Below are 19,593 nucleotides of genomic sequence, written 5' to 3'. Positions count from 1 at the left end.
ACACAAAGAATAAAACAAAGCCTTAGAGTTAATTGCATGGAAGGCAGGATGCAAACTTCTTTGCTCAACTAATGTAGGTGTAATGCAGAGAAAAATTACTGTTGTGGTGGCATTTATGTAAACATTTTCCTAAATTTAGAATTTAATTAGTCTTTCTTTTTCTCTCCTCAACAGACATTTCTTGAAGCGAAACCGATCCACAGAACTGACTTCGAATTCCTCCACAACATCTGATTCTGTTGGTACCAGGAAGTGGGTTTCAGATGAATGTCTCCCCCGGGAAAGGACTCAAAGTTGTTCCGGGACTTCCTTCTCAGGACAAAGTCAATCCTGCGGGAGTGGAATTAGCTCATCTGAAAACATCAGACAGACTTCCAGAGAGGAACCACGAGCTCCGTCCTGTCGGGAACGGCCTGAAAGGAAACCTTTGCTGCCAAACCGGGATCTGACTTTTAAAAACAGATCAGATCAGAACTCGACAGTTGCTCTGAAGTCACCACTTGGAACTATTGTGCAGCCAGTCAGCAAAGAAAATACACAAGGATGCACAACAAACAAACCCAGTTCTGAAACTGTCTCTTGTATGACTGTGAGAACTCCATCCCATGCAGGTAACAACAGACTAGAAACAAAATTTTTCTCTTGTTCTGTGGGGCCCAGGCTCAAAACAGCTCTGTCCAAAGTGTTCAGAAAACCACCGTCAGGTGCGAATGGGGGACGGGGCCCCAAACCTTTGGGTAGGATAGCAAGCAAATTTCACTGGAGACAAAAAAGAGAAAGGAACCTAAAAGACACCAATATGAGCAGAAGCAAATGTGCCCTTAAAACAGCTGTCTCATGTGAGGAGCTTGACCAAAGGACTCTTTTTGAGGACATTAGACAGAGGCGGTGGCATAGTACAGAGGCTCTGATGAAAAAGACGAGCAAATGGGTTGAGAAGCAGCAGGAATTGGTTGGATGGGAGGAAGAGCAAGAAGAAAGGGATGAGGGAACATCAGACTGTGAGAGCCTTTTCTCTCTTGATTCTTTGTCCTCTGCTTATGCGACAGCTCTAGCAGAGCAGCTGAAACATGAAGAAGCAGCCCAGAGTGAAGCTGAGAGCGAAGACAGTCAGATGTCTAAAGACTCCTTGGCTGTGGAGAGCAGTTGGAAATTTTCTACAGTGGAGAGACTTAGCCGAACAGTGGTGCCTACTTACTCACTAGTGACAGATTGTCCTCATGCATCCATTAGGCTCAAAGGCACTGCAGAGAGCAGTTTAGACTGGGGCAGCTGTCAGAAATCCCAGGTAGTCCCAGCAGAGGCATACTGGAACCAGCAAGGTTCCCCAAAATTGAGACATAAAGGGGAGTTTATTACAACAAGGAATTCTCTGTGCCAGAGCCCACCAGTAGCAGATTTCAGAGGCAAAGACACTGTGCATAAATTGACTGAGGACTTTGGGAACATGCAGACCACATCGACCAGCAGCCCACGCTCGCTGAGCAGTTGCAGTGTGAGGGAGCCAGAAAACTTGCTGGCGCTCACCGATGCTTGGTCCTCCACCGATGCAGCAGACAGTCCCAGGATTCACAGGGATTCCCTGCCTTTACAAAGAAAAATTATGTTCAGACATGTTGAGAGCAGCAGCACTAGTTCTAGTCCAACCAGTTTGAACCTGTCAGACTCTCAGAGTGGATATAGAAGCTATAGCTCAACTTCCACCAGCACTGATGGTGTAAATGTAACGGTTCAGGAACGCAGGCTTATGGTTTCAGGGGAGTCTCAGATTCTAACAACACCAGAAGACGCCTTGATATCATGGAATCAGAAAGATGCGGAGCAATTAGAGCAACAGTCAGTAAATGTGGAAAAGACCGTTACAGACTCTCCAGACTACAGCAGCAACAGGAGTTCAGCATCTTTACCCACCTCAGATCAGACCACTTCTGTGTCACACACTGGGATTCCCCACACGGCACAAGCAACATCAAACTTGCTTCAGGTGTTTACAGATGTATCTGATACAGTAGCTGGCGATGTCGCTATGCCCTTGGACACTGAAATGTGCACCTCAGGTTGTCAATCAAAAATGCATTTCTCTACAAATCCCTCTAACCAAGGCCAGGTTCTGAACATGATGTCTGAAGCTTTGAGTGCCTTCAAACCGTCCTCTGAAGATGAAGTACTATGCAATCTAGATGGAACTGAAAATTTTAAAGATGTACAGCAGTATGAGTTTGAAAATACCAAAGATTTATCACTTACAATGGATGAAACCAAAGGCACTGATCAGTGCATTGCACTACAGCAGGAGCTTGTTAAACCAGCTTGTAAAAATTCCAGGAAGAGGAACAAAGACCAACAGGATGCTTTCATTGGCAGCCTGAAAATTCCAAAAAGGAGCAACAGCAGGGAGTTGGTAACTTTCTGCTCGACACCAGTTGGCAGCCAGGCAGATAATTGGCCTGATGACAATAACAACACCACTGACTCTAAAGGGGAGCAGTCTGCCGTGGAAATTGACTGCCATGGATTTGATTGTGTTAGTGCTGATGGCAGTGTGGCACAAGACATAATGGCTTCAGTGGCTTTGCCAGTTTCTGGTCCCAAAAGCAGGAAACTTGGACAGGTCTTTGAGAGTAAATGTGGGCTCAAAAGTGGTGACAAAAGTTCTCAGAGTGGTACCTCTGTGGGAGGCAGAGAGGTAGTTGAAAAGGTAAATGTAACAATAAAGGAAGTAGTTGTAGAAACAAAAGGGGCAGAATTCCAAACTGATAAGCCCAGAAAACATCAAGAAAATAGAAAACACATATGCAAGTCTGATGCTATTTGTAGTGCCATTGACCTGAGAATCTCAGAAATGGTGAAAGAGCATGCAAGATTGTCATTGATTGGAAGCGATGGTGACAGGACATGCAGGAGTCAAAGCTTGAATGCCTTAGCATCATCTGCATTCCATTTTGGCTGTAATAGTGATGAACGTACATTGAAAGAAAAACAGCTCAGAGATGAAAGGAAAAATCAGGGGACAGAGGGGACAGACCTCGGTGGAAATGCTTCAGTGGAAAGGACAAACAACGCTACACTGGACAAAAGTGAGCGCCTGGCATCAGATATGCCAGCTGAAATGGGGACTAGCCACAACAGAAACATGCTTAAATCTATTGAAGTAACACAAAAGATTGACCATGCTCACGACTCTTTTGATGGGACAGCAGACAAATCAATAAATGGTTGCTGTGCTGTTCAAAACACCTCCACCAAATGCAGCAACATCCAATCAAATTTGACACTTAATAGCAGTGGAGAGTCTGAGCACTCTGGAAACACCATTTTGCAACCGGTTAGTTTTTCTTCAAAAAGCGATTCAGCGTCAGCAAGAAAACATGTTGACTGTCAAAGAAATACTGTGGAGGAAGATGCTGTATCTCAAGAAATGAATGATGTTGGTAAACCAAAAGTAACTATCCATCTTAATACGATAAGTGATGTGCACTTGAAAATAGTGGATAACCAGACCGGTTCTAACACCCATAATGTGGATCTAGATAACCCACAACTTCACCAAATACACAGTGAAACACCCACCTCAACTGGTGATATGAAAGTTAACTGTGGATGTAGCCATGTAGAGGCTGTCAGTTTGGGAGCTGCATCCAGTGGTGAAGATAAAGACCATTATTCATACAAACAAAGCTCATCGGAGTCAATTGAACAACATCTCAATTATAGCCCTGATGGAGGAAGTCTTCAATTCAAACCACTCAATCGTGACATTGACCAGAATACATTCTCTGATGAGAGTGCCTCTATCAAAGGGTTTGCTGTTCCTCCTGGCCATGGTGGAAATGATGACACAGAGACCACAACAGGAGGCAAACTGCCTGTTGCAGCACAGGATCAGTCTAGCTTTACACAAACCCATTCAGAGACTTTAGCTCAGACTTGTGTGGTCAATATGAATTACAACAAGTGCCACAATTTATCAAATCCACAGAGCAAATTGGATAAACACACTCAAGTTGACAGAAAAGGAAACTGTGTGATGAAAAATGATGAGGAAACATTGACCCACCAATCTGAAGCTCTGGCTCCAGAGTTCTTGGCAGAAGTAAATTATGAAACAAGTATTTCTGGTTTCACACAGCCTCCCCACAAAATACCACAAGGAAATAGTGTCAGACAAACAAGTTACCATGGATCCCTCATGTCCAGAGAGGGCGATATAAACACATCTGGTGATGCACAAAGCTAATTCTGCTGTTTTGTTTAAAAAGGCAAAGTCTAAGAGATTCAGAAGGTCAGAGATCCAGACTCATCCCACCTCTTCCTCTGAGTCCTCTCTTAAGTCATCAGATGAGGATGAGGAAGATGATAAAACCACCAGAGTGCATCATATCCGGCTCTCGTCTAAATGGGTAAAGCTAGCCACACAGAGTAATGCTAAGCAGGAAATCAGACAGGCTAGAAGTAGCAATGCAGATGGTTCTACAGCTTTGTCAGTAGGCAAAACTAAAATGAAGACTTGTTCTGCTGGAACTCCAGGGAAAAGTGAGGTTAGATTTAGTGGAGATTACAGCCAAAAAAGACGCTCATTACCCCCTGAAGCAATGTCACAAAAGACAAATGTAGAAAAAATCCCTCCATATGCAAAGAAAAGTAAACCACAGCATACACGAAAGTCTCAGGACTCTCCTATGCATTTTGCCTCAAGTGACATCAACCCTTATGTTCACCAGTGGCAAGACGACAACTCAGACCAACACTGTTATAAGAACCCGTCATTCGGGAGTGCTGCTGACCTGTCCTGCAAATCTCCTCTTTTAAACAGTGCTGAAAAACGTATAACAAGATGCTGCAGTGTTGACAACGGTTTGAATGAGCAGAACTCTCCTTTCAATTCCCATCTCAGCACGTACGCCACCAACAAGGGGCTGTCCAGTACACTAAGCAGTATGGAAGATTATAAGGAACAAGTGAAACGAGTGTCTCAGCTTACACCCTGTCAACAGACATCTGATGATATTCACAGTCATTTAGCCAATCTGACAGTGAATGGCAGTTCTTTAAGTAATGATCCTGGCGGTTTTGGTAACAACTCCAGTCATGTGGATGAGATTATGTACGTTTATTCGTCTGAGCAAGAGTCCCAAGAAAACAAACCACAAGCTCAGAGGAGGGGGACATGTGAACATGGCACTCAAACTGAGCGTGGGCTTCAAACAGTAAATTTTACTAACACTAGAAGTGCACCAAACAGGAAAGATCGTCACAGAAGGAGCAACACTGATGTAACTGTAAGACAGAAAACAAAGGTGGACATTAAGGAATCTCCTACATGGGCCAGCATGGAAAGCATGTCGGCTCACCTCTCCAAGCTGATTGACAGCACCTCAGACCTGCTGGGAGACGTCCAGGGAATGAGAACAGGTGAACTCTGCAGGTCTAGTCCAAGGAGGAGCGTCAACGTGTCAAATCTCAGCATCTCTTACAGTGAGTCTAACGACTGCACTAAGAGAGACTGCTCCACTCAAACAGCTGTAGATGTTGGGATTCAGACAGAAAAGCTTTTAACATCAGCAGAGAAGGAAGTGACCCTTTATCAAACACCCAGTGAAAAGTCCAAATCTCATGAGGTCAATGTGATAGTCAAAGTAATTGGTCCTAAGGCTGTCAGTGTGTCTCAAGACAAGGATGTGCACTGTGTGGTGAAAACTAAAGCTAACACAGATGAAAAGATGCAGAGCAAGCCTGACCTGAGATTTAACTCCTCTGCTGACTCACAATCAGAGAATGCACCTTTCAAAACACCCCCTGTAAAGATTGCAGTTGAATGTCAGAGACGTGTAAAATCTGCTTCTTCCAGAGGCTCAAAGCAAAGCACATCCGAGGCACTGTGGCATAAAAGTGTTGCAATATCTGAAATCACCCCTAGGTCATCAAGAAATAGCTACGAAGAAAATCACAGCACATCTTTAAGAAATGACCCAACTCCTTGTTCAAAGAAACAGGCTACATACAAAGACCGTGCATCATCTCCCATTCTGACTGTGGGAGCAAGATTACGTTTGAGGCAAAAGGGAAAACAATCAACACTATGTCCTTCAAAATATATGGGTGGAAAAACAAACCATGCCTCTGAGGAAGACGGCCCTACTGTGCCTTCTAGCAAACAGTCAGTGTGTACATTTGTCTCTGACAATAATCGAATGTCCAGAACAGATTGTGACGTTTCGTCAAATCGATCAGAATCTGTGTCACTTGAGAAGGTGAGTGAAATTAGTTGTTCAAGCCCTAAAGGATCAGATAAATGCTCTACAGGCCTTAGTTCATCACTGGATAGATATGAAGACACTGACAGGAGAAATGTTTCCTATAAAGACAAGGACAACAGCCATCCCAGTTCAAAATGGCAGATGACCACTCCACAATCTAGGACCTCTGCAAAAGGTTTAAGTTTGCAAAACCACATCTCTCCCATGTTAAGAGAGACTGATGTGCATAAACAGCAGGCTGAAGCTAGACATGGAAAACCATCAGGCTACACAAGACCTGCAGCTGATTCTGTGGATTTGTGCACTGATTCCTATAACGAATCACCAGTCAGCAACAGAACTGTTCAACTTCAAGAGGATGACATGGCGTCACTGGTGCCAAGTGAGTGCGACACAGATGTCCTCGTGAACATTAAACCTGTCACCAGCGTATCCCCATGTCATAACCACCAGGCAGTCCCAGAAGACCTGCCCTTGCACAACAAGTTCACCAACTGGTCAGGCATCAATAACAAACTGGCCACGTTGCTCACCAACGACCATGACAAGAGCAGAAACCGTGCGGAATGGGGTGAGGTAGAAAGTTACGGTTCAAACATGGAGTCTGCGGCGCAGGGCGACAGAAGGGCAAGAGAGATAGAGAGGCTGCGACAGGAGAGAGAGCAGGTGATGGCAACGGTCAGCCTCAACATGAACCCAACGCCTCTGACTGTGGAGCTGACCGAGGCCAAGCTTCATTATGGGCTGGGGGAGACAGATACACTGTTAAAAATGCTGTCCCCGAGGTCTAGAGAAGAGCTGGAGCCGCCGACCTCTGCTCCGACCAAACAGCAGCTGTATGATCAGTAAGGATGCACAACCCAAATACCCTTTATTTTAATGTAATAAAATTGCCTTAAACAATAGGGTTGGGAGTTCTTTGGAAAAATACTGTTAAATTCACTAAAAGCCTCCTCTTTGACCTCACTGTCTTTCTTTTATTTGTGACTCTTTCCCCTCAGACACCGCAGGAGTATTGAGGGTTTGAGGCAGGAGAGGGAGGAGCGGCTCCAGACTTACCGGAGAGCTCGCAGTCTGAGTCCCAGCAAACATCCTCGCTCTGCTCCTCAAGAGGCTGCTTCATCCTCCAAGGTCTCTGTTGCTATGCTCAGTCGCCGTAAAGATTATCTGCAACAGCTCAGACAAGAGGTGATTGATAGCACAAGGTAAGACACTGGTTCTTACAAAAATAACATAAGCATAGTAACCCCTTGAGCCTTAAGTTTGATACATAAATGTTTTTAAATTTAGTTTAAATTTAAAAAAACATTTTTAACTGAGTTTTTCCTCAATTATCTACACGACAGAATACCAAATCCTCCAAGAGGAGATGGCCAGTATCCATCTGACATTGAGCAGTTGTTGCGTGACTATGGCCGAGCCCGGGAAGAAGCCAGGACAGAGATTGCGAAGGCACGAGAACGCCTGCGAGAGAGAACTGAGCAGGAGAAGAGGAGGATTCAGCAGCAGGCTCTGTCTCAGGAAGTAAAGGTCAGTTTGTGAGTCACTGCAGTATCATGATTATTTCTTCCGACTGTCACAACATTGTATACTTCAGACTAAAGTTTTAGTTCAGACCAGTGTCAGAAAGAACAGTGAAGTAGTTCTCCATGCTTGCATCAGTTGAAAGCACCCAGTAAGTGGTGCAACAAACTGTTTTTATTATCTAGTAGTATTTTATTTAGAAAAATGAATTGCATAAAAGAAAAAAAAAAAACACACTTAAACAACTACTTGCAAATAATTTCCCCGGTATCTTTGTCTGTGTGTCCGGCAGGATGACCTGAGGCATCGGACAAGAATCAGTAACAGCACCTTGTGCACTGGATCAAGCCTGAGTCTTTCTTCTGGACCCACATCAGGGTACAACAGTGGCAACACTGTCCAACTACAGCACAGCAACAGACCAGTTGTGACTGGACAGGTAGGTTCACTAATGATAAATGTTATGGTACATTTGAAATACTTGAGATATAGCTGAAAATCCAAGAGGGGATAAGGAATGTTTTTGATTGATTTTTATACTGTAGCTACTTTTCTGTATTTTTTTTCCTTTACTTTTTGAAAGAACAGCACAAAAGCCAGTTGCATCAATGTTACTGTTTGTTTTCAGACCACAGGGTTTCAGGATGAAGGGCTGAAGGCCAGGACACGTCCTCCTATATGTGGTCCTCAAAGTGTGAAGACACAGAGAGTCTGGCAGTCTGCCCAGGGTAAGGACTGTGATTCACAAAACCCAAACAGAGGCAAAACATTCATCAAGTTTGCTCAAATACGGAGAGTCATTGGAATCATTTTAAATTTAGGAACATAGTATAGATGTAGATACAGTGTAGAAATATAGGATATTGTTCCAGATAACATAGTTCCCCTCTATGTTCTTTGTATTTAAATATCCTGCTAACATCCATGTGTCTTATTAGACGTCCGCCTTGAGCCTTCTGTCACCTGCTTTGAGCCCCTGGTGACATCATCTCCATCACCCCCCACTTGTGCCCGTCAGCGCACCGCCTCCTTTGGCTCCTCCTCCTCTATATCCACAACCTATCAGGATATCACATCAACTCTCCTTGGGCGAGCTCTGGCTGAGGTAATACTGATCTGAGTTCAGAGTTAACCTGAAAAAACCTGTGAAAGATTCAACATCCAGCTGTTGTGTTAAAGATTACTAGTACATCTTAATGATTCTTCTTGTTTGTAATCTTCTCTTTCAGACATTTTTGTCCAGTTTAGTAAAAATTCTTTTAATTAATTAATTAATTTTTTTTCTCTCACAGGTACGGCTAGCTTCAGCCGGAGATTTGAGCAACCTGGTGATGGGCAACTCCACAGCAGGCTGGAGGTGAACTCAGTCATACCATCTAAAACATATAATCTATTTTTATTCTATTATCCCCAATCATAGAGTCTATTAGCTCACTATTCCTCCATCAGTCCTCTAAATCTCTGTATTCAGGACTTCCTAGACTACCTAATTAAGATAAGAAAACACAACTGCAAAGTGAAGGCTTTACCTTCATCCCCCAAAATCACATTTGTCACTCCGTTTGCTAATGTATTAAGTTTGTGTTTATTTAGGTATCAGGGAGAAGAACAAGGTATCCAGGCTTACTATAAGCCCTCCTCCAGCCCATCTGTCCATGGTTTCTTGGGGGCCGGGGAGCTGGACAGACCCCTGGACAGCCTGTGGAACATAATCTGCCAGCTGTCCAAGAGCCACATGTATAATCAGTCAGTTCGTTCTGTCTGGACACGACCACTAGATGACAGCACTCAGCTGGGTGAGTTTTTGCTGAGTCCATATCTTTTTTTTTTTTTTTTTTTTTTTTCCCCCCCATAAATTATCATAGTTAATACCAGTGGTTGGAATGTAACAAAGTATGTAACTCAAGAACTGAGGTACTTTTCTACTTTATTTGACTACTTCTGTTTTTATGGCACATTATACGTCTGCTCCACTACATTTGAGAGGGAACTGTTGGACTTTTTTCTGCACTACATTTATCTTACTGATATAATTACTAGTTGCTATACAAATTAAGATTTTATTAAATTTAACTCCTTCATTGATCGCCACTAGTGTTGCACGTTAATTTTCTGAAATCCCAGGTTATAGTTGCAGGCAGTTACAGCACACACGAAACATCAAAGGATCCGCTTGGCAGTGACATGCATAGCTCATGACATACAGATGAATCCTGGGTATTTGCATGGTGAGCTTATGTAATGGAAAAGTTTACCTTGCAAAATATCTGTGTTTTTGCAAGGACTACAAATATAGAAACATATTTATATTTTTGTCTTTGCTGCAAAACTGTTTATATTTTTGCAAGGCATTAATGGACCCTGCAAATGTATTCACTTAAAACTATGCATCTGCAGCCATTACCTATCTATAGTACAGTACAGTACAGAGTCTCATTCATCACTGACAAATATATTCTATTGCATGACTAACTCCATTTTCACACCTGCAGTATGCTGCATTTAATACCTTTCCAACATCACTGGGTCTCTCTTACTTCATGTACACTGCTCTGTGTTTTTTTTTTTGTTTGTTTGTCTCTACACAGATGTAGAGTTTATTATTATAATTCATTGTGTTATAAATACATGAAATTTAGCTTTTTCACTGACTTTGTAAGTGATGAGAGGTTTGCTTTCCAACCTTGTTAAGCAGTTAAGTTCTGTTCCATCGCCTCAGTTCCTTTATATTTCCTTTTATTTCCAGGTTTTTGTCAACCATTTTGACCACTCTGACACATTCTCTCTCTCTGTATTTCTGTTTAGTCTACATACTAACAGATCCGTCCACCTGCCACCTCAGCCAGCCGCGGGACTTCTGCTGCATCAGCACTGAGTCCAAACAGGTAAGCACAGCTGCAAAATCAACCAGCTGGTCCTGATGGTTATTGCCAGTCACCCTAGTGTCAGTTCTAGCGAGCATTTGCAGCGTTGCAAACACAAAATCATGCTTTAGTTTGATGGAGAAAATTCAGTTTACTGTCATTAGTGTGCAGCGAGGCCAGGAAATACAGACTAATTAATTGCAGACAGCGTTGCTTGAAGTTTTTCACCCACAAAATGTAGAACATGCTATTTAGGTACAACTCATGCTCACAGAAACAACCCCGAGCGTAAATAACACTGACCCAGAGGCAGTGGGTGTTGCAGAAATCATGTCAGCTGTTGGTTATCAGTTGGATGTCAGTGTACAGTTGCTTCTTGGCTGATCAAAAGGCTGTGCTGCCTGTTTTATTGATGAATTTTTTTCTCTCTCTCTCTGCCTCAGGGTGGCCTGTGTGTACTGGCAATGCAGTCAGTGTTTGAGGAGTCTCTGCCCCGTCCTAGTGTGGATGCCATCCGAGGGGAGATGATGCCCAGTTGCTGGCTCCTTCAACCAATTAGACGTAGTGGAAAAGAAGTCACCAGGGTCGTCTACCTGCTGCAGGTGAGATATGGTTGTTATAAACTAATCGGCCAGCTGATATGTGTGTTGTGCTCTCTAGTGACACCAACAAAATTTTAACTGCCGGCCAGAATCACAGATGTTTTGATCATGCACAGCAGAAGCCCCCTCCGATGGATAAAGTTCATCTGTATGAAAATTATTCAGTCTCAGAAAATATGAAATGCTTTTGACTGAGGCTTTTGGAGGAACAAACACTGATGAACCACTTCTGTCTGACCTCCACAATAAAAATGTCAAAGTGCTGTGAAGGATTTAAACCGAGCTGGCATTACCTAGCAGTTTAATTATAAATCCATGATTTCTTGCACTGTAATCAGTTTAGACATTCATTTAAAATAAATTGCAAGATTGGAGTGCCCAGCCAGCACATTGCAGGCAGCTGTCTGACACCGACTTTGGTCTGCTGCTCTGCAGAAGTACCACTTTCTGGTTCACCATTGGCAGGCTGCTTGATTTTAGTGAAACTGACTTGTATGTAATGTAATGTAATGCAGATTTCACTTTCTGTTTTTTAATCCAGAGTTGAAGTTTATTGAGTTGGAGCAGCCTGAACCCCAGTTAGATTAGCAACTGCTAAGGCAGAACCTAATGGGGATCCGATAAAATAAACTAATAAGCAAATAAACAGCTGTGAATGGGTGTTAGGGTGATTTGATGTCATTTACATCTATTAAAACTGGATGAATTTTGTTGATGAGTAAAAGTTTTAGCTATATTTTAATGACATGAATGTATTTTCATCATGTCACATATTTTATAGGATCTGGACATATGCCTGGACATATTTTTTTGTCACAAGCATGCAAAAACTGAAATCCTTTACATACAACACCATCTTGTCACGCAGTCTCACAAGTGAGATTTATTTACGTTTGCCTTCAAACCAGATTCATACATACAAACTGGTACTGGCAGCTGACGCTCTATGTGAATGATGCTTGTCTTTGCTGTATTATTTTGTCACTTAGCCTTTCTCATCTCCTCAAGGTTGACCTAGGAACTCCATCTTTTCCTCTCCGACTCTTGAACGCTGTTGCCAGGAGACAGGCAGCTGTTATCGCTGATCTGGACGTTTTCCTTGCTTCGTAAATCCACCGGACACATGAAGACACATTAGCAGTGAGCACTTAGACTGACACTCTCTCCAGTGTGGAGTTAGTCTGTCTTTTGAATTTGCACCTGAAATTTATTTACTTGACTTTTTCTATTTCAAGAGCACTGTTACATTGTTATATATTGATTCCCAGTTACAAAGTTGAAGCAGCTTTTTTGTATGAAGGTTTTTTTTTTTAAAAAGATATTGAAACTGTATTTTTATATTTGTTCATGAATGCTTTTAACAATCATCATCCCATTTTACCAAAGATTGATTAGACGTCTAAAGAAATATTTGGTGTGGCACATTTAGTTTTTAGGTTTAGACAGACTCACTGTTTCATTAATTTGATGAAATAGCTTGATGATTCTGTTATAACCTGATCAGTACCGGCCATTTAGCTTCCTTAATGTCTGTTAGCAACACAGAGTCTCTTGATGCCTACTACACTGTAACATGGACAGCCAAATATGTTGAAGTCATCATAGCAAGAGAGAACATTAAAGCTGAAGTTTGAGAGTTGGTCAACAGATAATTGGGATGCTGTGATGTATATTTACTAAGCAACTGTTTCCCAGTTGTGTACTTCTTTCCTTCTAGAGATGCAGACATATTTGTAGTTACATGGACATGTCAGAGAAATTTTCCAGAACATTGTGACACATTTACTGGGGAAAGTATTAGTTGAATTTCTTTTTTTAATGAAAAAAAGTAACACCTGATTTGTCCTGACAGATTGAACTACATCAAAACATATCACAGAAATATTTGCGAATATTGTTCAGCCTTGATTTGTTACCATACATGCATATACTTATTCCCCCTGGCAAAGCATATTTTAACCACTCCATGACCTTGATTCTGAAGAAAATTAATTTCAAATGTCCTTCAGCAGTTTTTCATTAAAAATGGGGAAAGGTAAATATACGTAAGGGACTGTACAAAAATGATGAGGGAAGAGAGGGGGTCAAAAAAGAGGCAGGGTATAGTAAATTTAATTTTGACTGTAGGTAGGGTAGTCTTGTGGAGCAGTGGAGGGTTTTTCATTTTTCTCGTCCTAAATTAATATTTTATTTTAGCCTTCCATTATGAACTATGGTTCTTATAAGTGAACAGTTTTGTTTCAATGTTTTATTATTTATATGCACACTGGTGGCACACATTAGGTGTTCCATTAGGATATGAAGGTTTAAATTCGGGTACGCGATTAAACAAGTTGTACCCATTTTAAACTGTTAGCTTTGACAAATATTTGTTGTAGGGAGGTTGCTGCATTTTTTTCTAAGTCAAAAGCTTCAAAGAAAACATGATTAAGTGAAATATAACTTTCAGCCCCCTTCACTACCCCAATAATTTTTGTGCAGTCCATAGCCCAAAGTATTAGATAGTACAGTAAGGTGGGGAATGGGAAGAATTATATATTTAGTCCTCAATCATTTGTAATGAACAGAATTTGTTAATCTGTATGAGCACTGCGAATTTTAACCACTTAGCAGCTCCCTCTGTCTGCAGAAAAGTTAATCTAAACATGGTTTTATATCAAAACAGTAAGAGGATGAGTTGGAAAGTTGAATACCTTTTGGATTTAACAAGTCAAAGAGACAAGTAGGCAAATCACTGTTCAACCAAGGGACACTGGTTGAAGCCCAGATATTGGCAAACGTCTGACCTGCTTAAGTGTCCTTGAACAAGATACTGAAGTCACCCACCAGCTCCAGGGATGATGCAGCTAGGTGTCTGTAGCTGACCCAGACCTCTGACCTCCCTTTTTTTAAATTAGTAATTTATGGTACCCCAAATCTGCATAAGCTGAGGGCTTTTTGTTCTCACTTGTTTCTGAAGTCTGTTGTATTTATTTTGATCATCCTGCCTTTTGTTTTGAAATTGCTGTTGAATGTGTTTTATAGTTGTCTTTTATTAGCAAAGCGTGGTGCTGTGTTTACAGCTGCTTGCACAAAACTGTTTATGCATTTATTAATGTTACGTATTAAAAAAGTGATTTCGTTTTTTGTTTGTACAGTGTTTAAACTATGCAGAAGCTGATCAAAGGCAGAACTGCTCCCAGTCAAGGCTTGGGTCAGCTGTATCCAGATATGAAGCCATATTATTTACAGTAGTTCGAAGGTTCAGGAGTGTTTTGGCTCTGCAGCTGCAGCGCTCAGTTTGTGACTAAAGACGTTCCCAGGGGAACCAAAGAGAAAGAGACAAAAATACTGAAGACACAGAGTGAAGGAACGCAAAGACAACTTTTGTACTGATTTCTTTTTGTATGTTTATCTATATATTTCCAAGTGCTCATTTATTGTGTAAAAAAAAGCATTGTTATTTATGTTTTGACAATGTGTTGTAAATGTATTTTATTATAAACACCCTGCTTCCTGTCGCTAAAAAGATGTTATCTGGCTGGTGTGTTTGGCCATTTTTTAATGAATACAATACATATTTTTAAGTGAATTGTTGTTTTCCCATTCTTGGATTTGCTTTATCGCCTGTTTGTTACACAACTTGTGACAAGGTATCAACAGCTGATCAGAATCTTTGATCATTTGCAGTAGGCAGTGTTGTATTACATGTCTTGCTAGGCTGGGTATCAAACCTCAGTATCAAATTGGATGGACGACTATAGTTTACTTGCTCTTTGATAGACCATTTATGAATTTTTTTAAGTAATACATTTTCAATTTCAGGTAAAATTCTTGTGCAGCTGCAAATGGTTGGCAAAAAACTGAATAACGTAGATTAACATTTTAATACACCTTGATGTAAGTGTCTTTTTGGTTTTAGCGCTGAAAATTGGTTACTGTGTCCGCACTATTATGGAAAAATGTCAGATGATACCCAGCCCTAGTTCTGAGTGGTCTACCCTATGTGCAACATTTTGTTTCATTTGGTTTAGACTTAAAAGAGAATGTAAATCCATTGTTCTACTTTGTATAACTTTTAAAACAGTCTATTTTGAAAATGTACAAATTATATATTCAAGCTGAAATTACAGACATTTAACTGTTGCACTATAGTGCTTATTATTTTAAAACATGAAATGCAGTGATATAATTTCATGCCTCTCTAATCCAATTTGTGTTTGACAGAAGAATGTCTTTGAGACAAGTGTTATTTTAATGACACCAGTGAAGGTAAGCTGCTCTGTTTTGTCTTTTTCAGAGTTACTGACACCTGTTCAAACAAAACCCCTCAGAAAAACGCAAGTTACATTGTCTTTGTCAACAACAGTGATTTCTCCTGTGAGCAGTCTAAGCAGCAGCTGGTGTATAAACACATAATGAATAGCAATATAGTAAAACACTGTTGTAATATTAAATATGTTTTCCGAGAACTACATTACAGTGTTATAAACTGTATGCACACTGTTTATGCTTATTAATGATAAGTAGGGGAGTTAAAGTGTTACAGTGTAGTATAGTATACATTATCTGACAGGTGTTTTCTCTCTGACAGTAAATGATGGACATCCTCTGTAACGTGTGGACCTCTCCCCATGTCCAGACCTCTTCTCTCCGCCCTGCATGTACAGTAAGTGACACACACAGGCCAGCACTGGAGTTGACATTTCTGAAAGGGTCTCTGTGGGTGTGTAGGTGGTTGTGTTGTGTGTGTGCGATTAGAGCCCGGCCGGGGTGGGGTGGGGTGGAGCAGAGCGGAGAGGAGTTGGAGATGGGGGGGGGGCACAAGAGATCTGAAGTGTCTCTGCCATTTAGAGTCACCAGCTCTTGTCAGGAATGTCCGTCCCCTGCGCGCACAGATCATGTACTGGATGCGCCCACTTTATTTTTAACCCGGCAGGGTGGGTCAGTCGCTGGCTTTCGGGAATGACCGTGGATCGCTCGGCGTCTTCAGCCCCTTTCCCTCGCCCCCCGTGCAGGACCGTGCCCTCCTCGCGCCGTGGAGACCCCCGTCCGCTCTGACCAGGACAGCGCTGCTTCAATGGGATTATAATTGGTTTATTGGCAGGGAGAAGACTCAAGATAAACACTTTAGGACAGGACAACATCCAGAAGCAAGTAAGTGTAAATTGAAGGCTTGAAGAGCTAATGCGCCATTGTTAAATGAAATTATTGATCTTTGGCCAAATAGCTGCTGTCACTGGTCACTGAATGGTGCTCATTCCATTTAGACTACTATTGTTTGCCGTTGTTTGTAGTTGAGTTACAAGTTTCCTCCAAACCACCTGTTGAACCAGGCTGCCATATTAATGACGTCGACTTAAAAGCGGTAGAGCAATTATAAAAATGACTGTTCTCATATTAAAAATTAGCCACCGTTTGTTTTAATCGACACTTTTGTAAATTCCTGCGTTATCAGTTTGTTATCTTTCACTGTAAGTAGGCCGCAGGGACGCGCGTTGGAGAAATTGCGCACTATGACGTGCTTGTTTGCGCGTGGACGTGCGCTTTTCAGAAGTTGCAGTTGTTATTACTGATGCCTTGACGTGTATTAGTATTATTTAATATTTCTAACTGGCGGAGGAGGGGTCCTCTTCTAAGCATTTTAGGTACTTTTGGGATGATTTAATATGTGAAAATACATCATAATTTATCAGCTCATCATATGTTTTGAATGGAAAATATTCATCTGTAAAGTTGCTAGAGAGTAAAGCTGTAAAATGTAAAGTAAATATGAAGTAAAAAGTAAAACTTTTATATGTGTTTATATTTCAGAGGGAAATGTGTTTGTTTCCCTGTGAAATATAAGTAGAGTAAAATACCCTATAGTAGTAGTAAGTACCTCAAATTTGTTCTTAGGTACCGTACTTGAGTAATTGTATTTAGTTACGTTCCACCACTGATGTTAATCTAAATGAAACTATCTTACACTACTTCGTACTTTCTCTTTTTCTCTCTTTGCATATTCCATATTCCATTTGGCTTTTGAATGAGACAGAAATGAAAAGTTCCCTGCTCAAAACAGAAGTTACCCCTTTTATTCCCCTTAAAAGGACAAGTGTGAGTGTGTTGCTGTGTCTGGACGAGCAGGGATCTTTGTGTAAACACACTCCAGGAACAGTTTACTATCAATTCTTTATAACCTCTCACAAGACGAGGCTCTGTATTGTTGCAGTCAAAACAATATTGACCACGACAAAGGAAGTTTTCTTCACAGCTTGTTTACATTATCAATGTACAGCAGTATGGATTATGCTATGCTGAGTGTTTTTACATTAATGTTTCACCATGCGTTTCCTTATAGCCTCTTAAAATTCATGAATAATAGTTGTCGATTTTGCCAGTTTGAGCGGAAAGTTAAAGCTGCAGACTTTAATATAGCAGCCAGGCCCCCTCCTCCTCTCCTTCCATATTGATCTCTTGTGTTTATGTCTCACATTTACTCTCTGCTGGACCACAGGCCTTCCTCTTCCTCAGTCCAGTTGCTGCTACAGTTTCACACATACTGTAGGTCACACATCTTGACCACACCCATCTCTTATTTCATCCTCTCCATCTGACTCCATGCCACTCAGAATAATGTGCTCGCTGTTAGCCAACTAATGTGTTATGCTGCTCAGAGTGCACTACAGGCATCAGCATGGAGTTTACTTACAGCTGGGAGCATGGTTGCCAGGGCTTTTATTCATCTCAGATGCTGATTTGGAGTTTACATTGTACATATTTATTTATGATGTCATTTTGCTGTAACAACAAAGGGGGGAAATGGGTGCAGTCATTTAAAATCACAAGCAGGAACAGTCATCAACTAAGTTTTTTTTCACACATCATAAACCAGGCATTGTGTTGTTGACTGTAGAGAATTTCAACTCAGCAAATGTTAACAGTAAAAATCTCATTCACACCTTTTAAGCATTCCTCTGAGTGCTACAAAAGGCAATTATGTGCAGAGCTGCATCCACAGAAATCACAGCTCATGTGGCATCATTATAATTTCCAGCAAAAAGAAATGTAATATGTTTTTTTTCCCCTCACTTAAGGTCAAGCAACACTTGGGTATCTGGAGAAATCCCAGCTGGCATTTTTATTATTTTTATCATCCATCCTGACATTTTACAACTTTTGAGATATTATCCAGCAGGTCTTACTCATCAGTTCACAATGTGCAGCTATAAAAATGTTATATTTATTGGATCATGTGCTGAGGACCTTTATCTACAGCAGGTGAAGTAATAAGTGTTGCCAAAGCATTATGTCATTAGTCTTATCAGTCATGGCAATAACAGCTTGAGAATATGTTATCTATATCAAATTATGCCCAGTTTATCACAATGGCAACACTAATAATATGACTTATAATGTAGTTACATTATTTATGTCAAACTCAGACATCTAAACTAGTGCTGAAACACTAAAGCTGACAATCAATCAAATAGTTGATTGTCAGAAAAATTACCTGCAACAAATTTCATCTATAATTTCAAATGGCAAACCTTTGGGTTTTGAATAGAACACTCAGTTTTAAAGACTTTGGCTACAGGAACTTGCAAATGTCATTTTTTTCCTCATCTTTTTAGCTTCATTAGCAGTCAGACTTGAAAAAACCAACAATATTCCCATCTGCCTCAGCTGTGGTTTGTATTTAGTGCTAATTAGTGAATTGCATTTTGTCATTGTGAGCATGTTAGCATGTTGACGTTAGCATTTAGCAACCTCCTAGAGCTGCTAGACTCTTGGTCTTGTTTTCCACGATTTGACAGTTGAAAGACTAATTGATTAGTGGACTAATCGTGAAAATAATTGAAACATCAGCTATTAATGAAAGAAGTTGTTAGTAGCAGCTATAATAGAAATCGTGTAGATGTCAGTAATGACATCTGCACCAAGCATTCACCTACAGTATAATGATTCATTTTCAGCCAAAAGTCTAATATTCTCAAACACCTTGCAGCTACCATTGTGTACAGGGACTGCTTCAGCCCCCTGGTACCCTCGGTCAGCACTTTATGTCAGTGGCAGCATCTCATTTGGAGTTTTTAGATGCTTATTTTACATTGCAGGGACTCACAGCTGACAGGGTGACCTACTGTGAGTGAGCAGGTTTGCAAGAGTTCTGCCACTTGCTCAAGGACACGAGGATACTTTGCTATTGACAGACACACAGTTGCCGTGGCAGGCAGTGAACTTTTGACCTTCCTGTCACAGGACTGTCTATAAGCAGGAGGCCAGCTTGTCTTTATACAGCTCTAACTGAGCCTACTACAGTATCACTGAGTATACACCTCAGCTCACACACTTAATTTGCTGTGGTTTGTGTTTGGCAGCCGA

The 19,593-nt window shown here is 41.2% G+C and overlaps 2 protein-coding genes across 5 annotated transcripts in view; both read left to right on the top strand.

The window, feature by feature from the left end:
* Nucleotides 1-4,437, top strand: part of stard9 (StAR-related lipid transfer (START) domain containing 9) — a 30,397-nt gene extending 25,960 nt beyond the window's left edge. For both annotated transcript variants that reach the window (XM_018663558.2, XM_018663557.2), the window contains exon 22: nt 175-4,437. In XM_018663558.2, the coding sequence (XP_018519074.1) occupies nt 175-4,237 (4,063 nt within the window). In that variant the 3' untranslated portion in view covers nt 4,238-4,437. The remainder of the gene's footprint in view (nt 1-174) is intronic.
* The window catches only part of LOC108874955 (stAR-related lipid transfer protein 9), a 344,739-nt gene continuing 329,410 nt past the window's right edge, over nt 4,265-19,593 (top strand). Inside the window, exons 1-12 of one of the 3 annotated variants that reach the window (XM_018663560.2) lie at nt 4,265-7,102; nt 7,259-7,462; nt 7,604-7,787; nt 8,074-8,220; nt 8,410-8,509; nt 8,720-8,886; nt 9,074-9,138; nt 9,375-9,577; nt 10,587-10,666; nt 11,089-11,247; nt 12,256-12,387; nt 14,385-14,818. In XM_018663560.2, coding sequence (XP_018519076.1) covers nt 4,500-7,102; nt 7,259-7,462; nt 7,604-7,787; nt 8,074-8,220; nt 8,410-8,509; nt 8,720-8,886; nt 9,074-9,138; nt 9,375-9,577; nt 10,587-10,666; nt 11,089-11,247; nt 12,256-12,357 — 4,014 coding nt within the window. In that variant the 5' untranslated portion in view covers nt 4,265-4,499 and the 3' untranslated portion in view covers nt 12,358-12,387; nt 14,385-14,818. Of the gene's footprint in view, nt 7,103-7,258; nt 7,463-7,603; nt 7,788-8,073; nt 8,221-8,409; nt 8,510-8,719; nt 8,887-9,073; nt 9,139-9,374; nt 9,578-10,586; nt 10,667-11,088; nt 11,248-12,255; nt 14,819-19,593 lie in introns of those variants that run through there. The other 2 variants (XR_007815205.1, XM_018663559.2) reach the window with 2 other exon arrangements.

Source organism: Lates calcarifer, linkage group LG19, assembly GCF_001640805.2.
Source record: "Lates calcarifer isolate ASB-BC8 linkage group LG19, TLL_Latcal_v3, whole genome shotgun sequence".
In the NCBI taxonomy this organism is placed as follows: Eukaryota; Metazoa; Chordata; class Actinopteri; family Centropomidae; genus Lates; species Lates calcarifer.
This window is presented reverse-complemented; position numbering and strand designations above follow the sequence as displayed.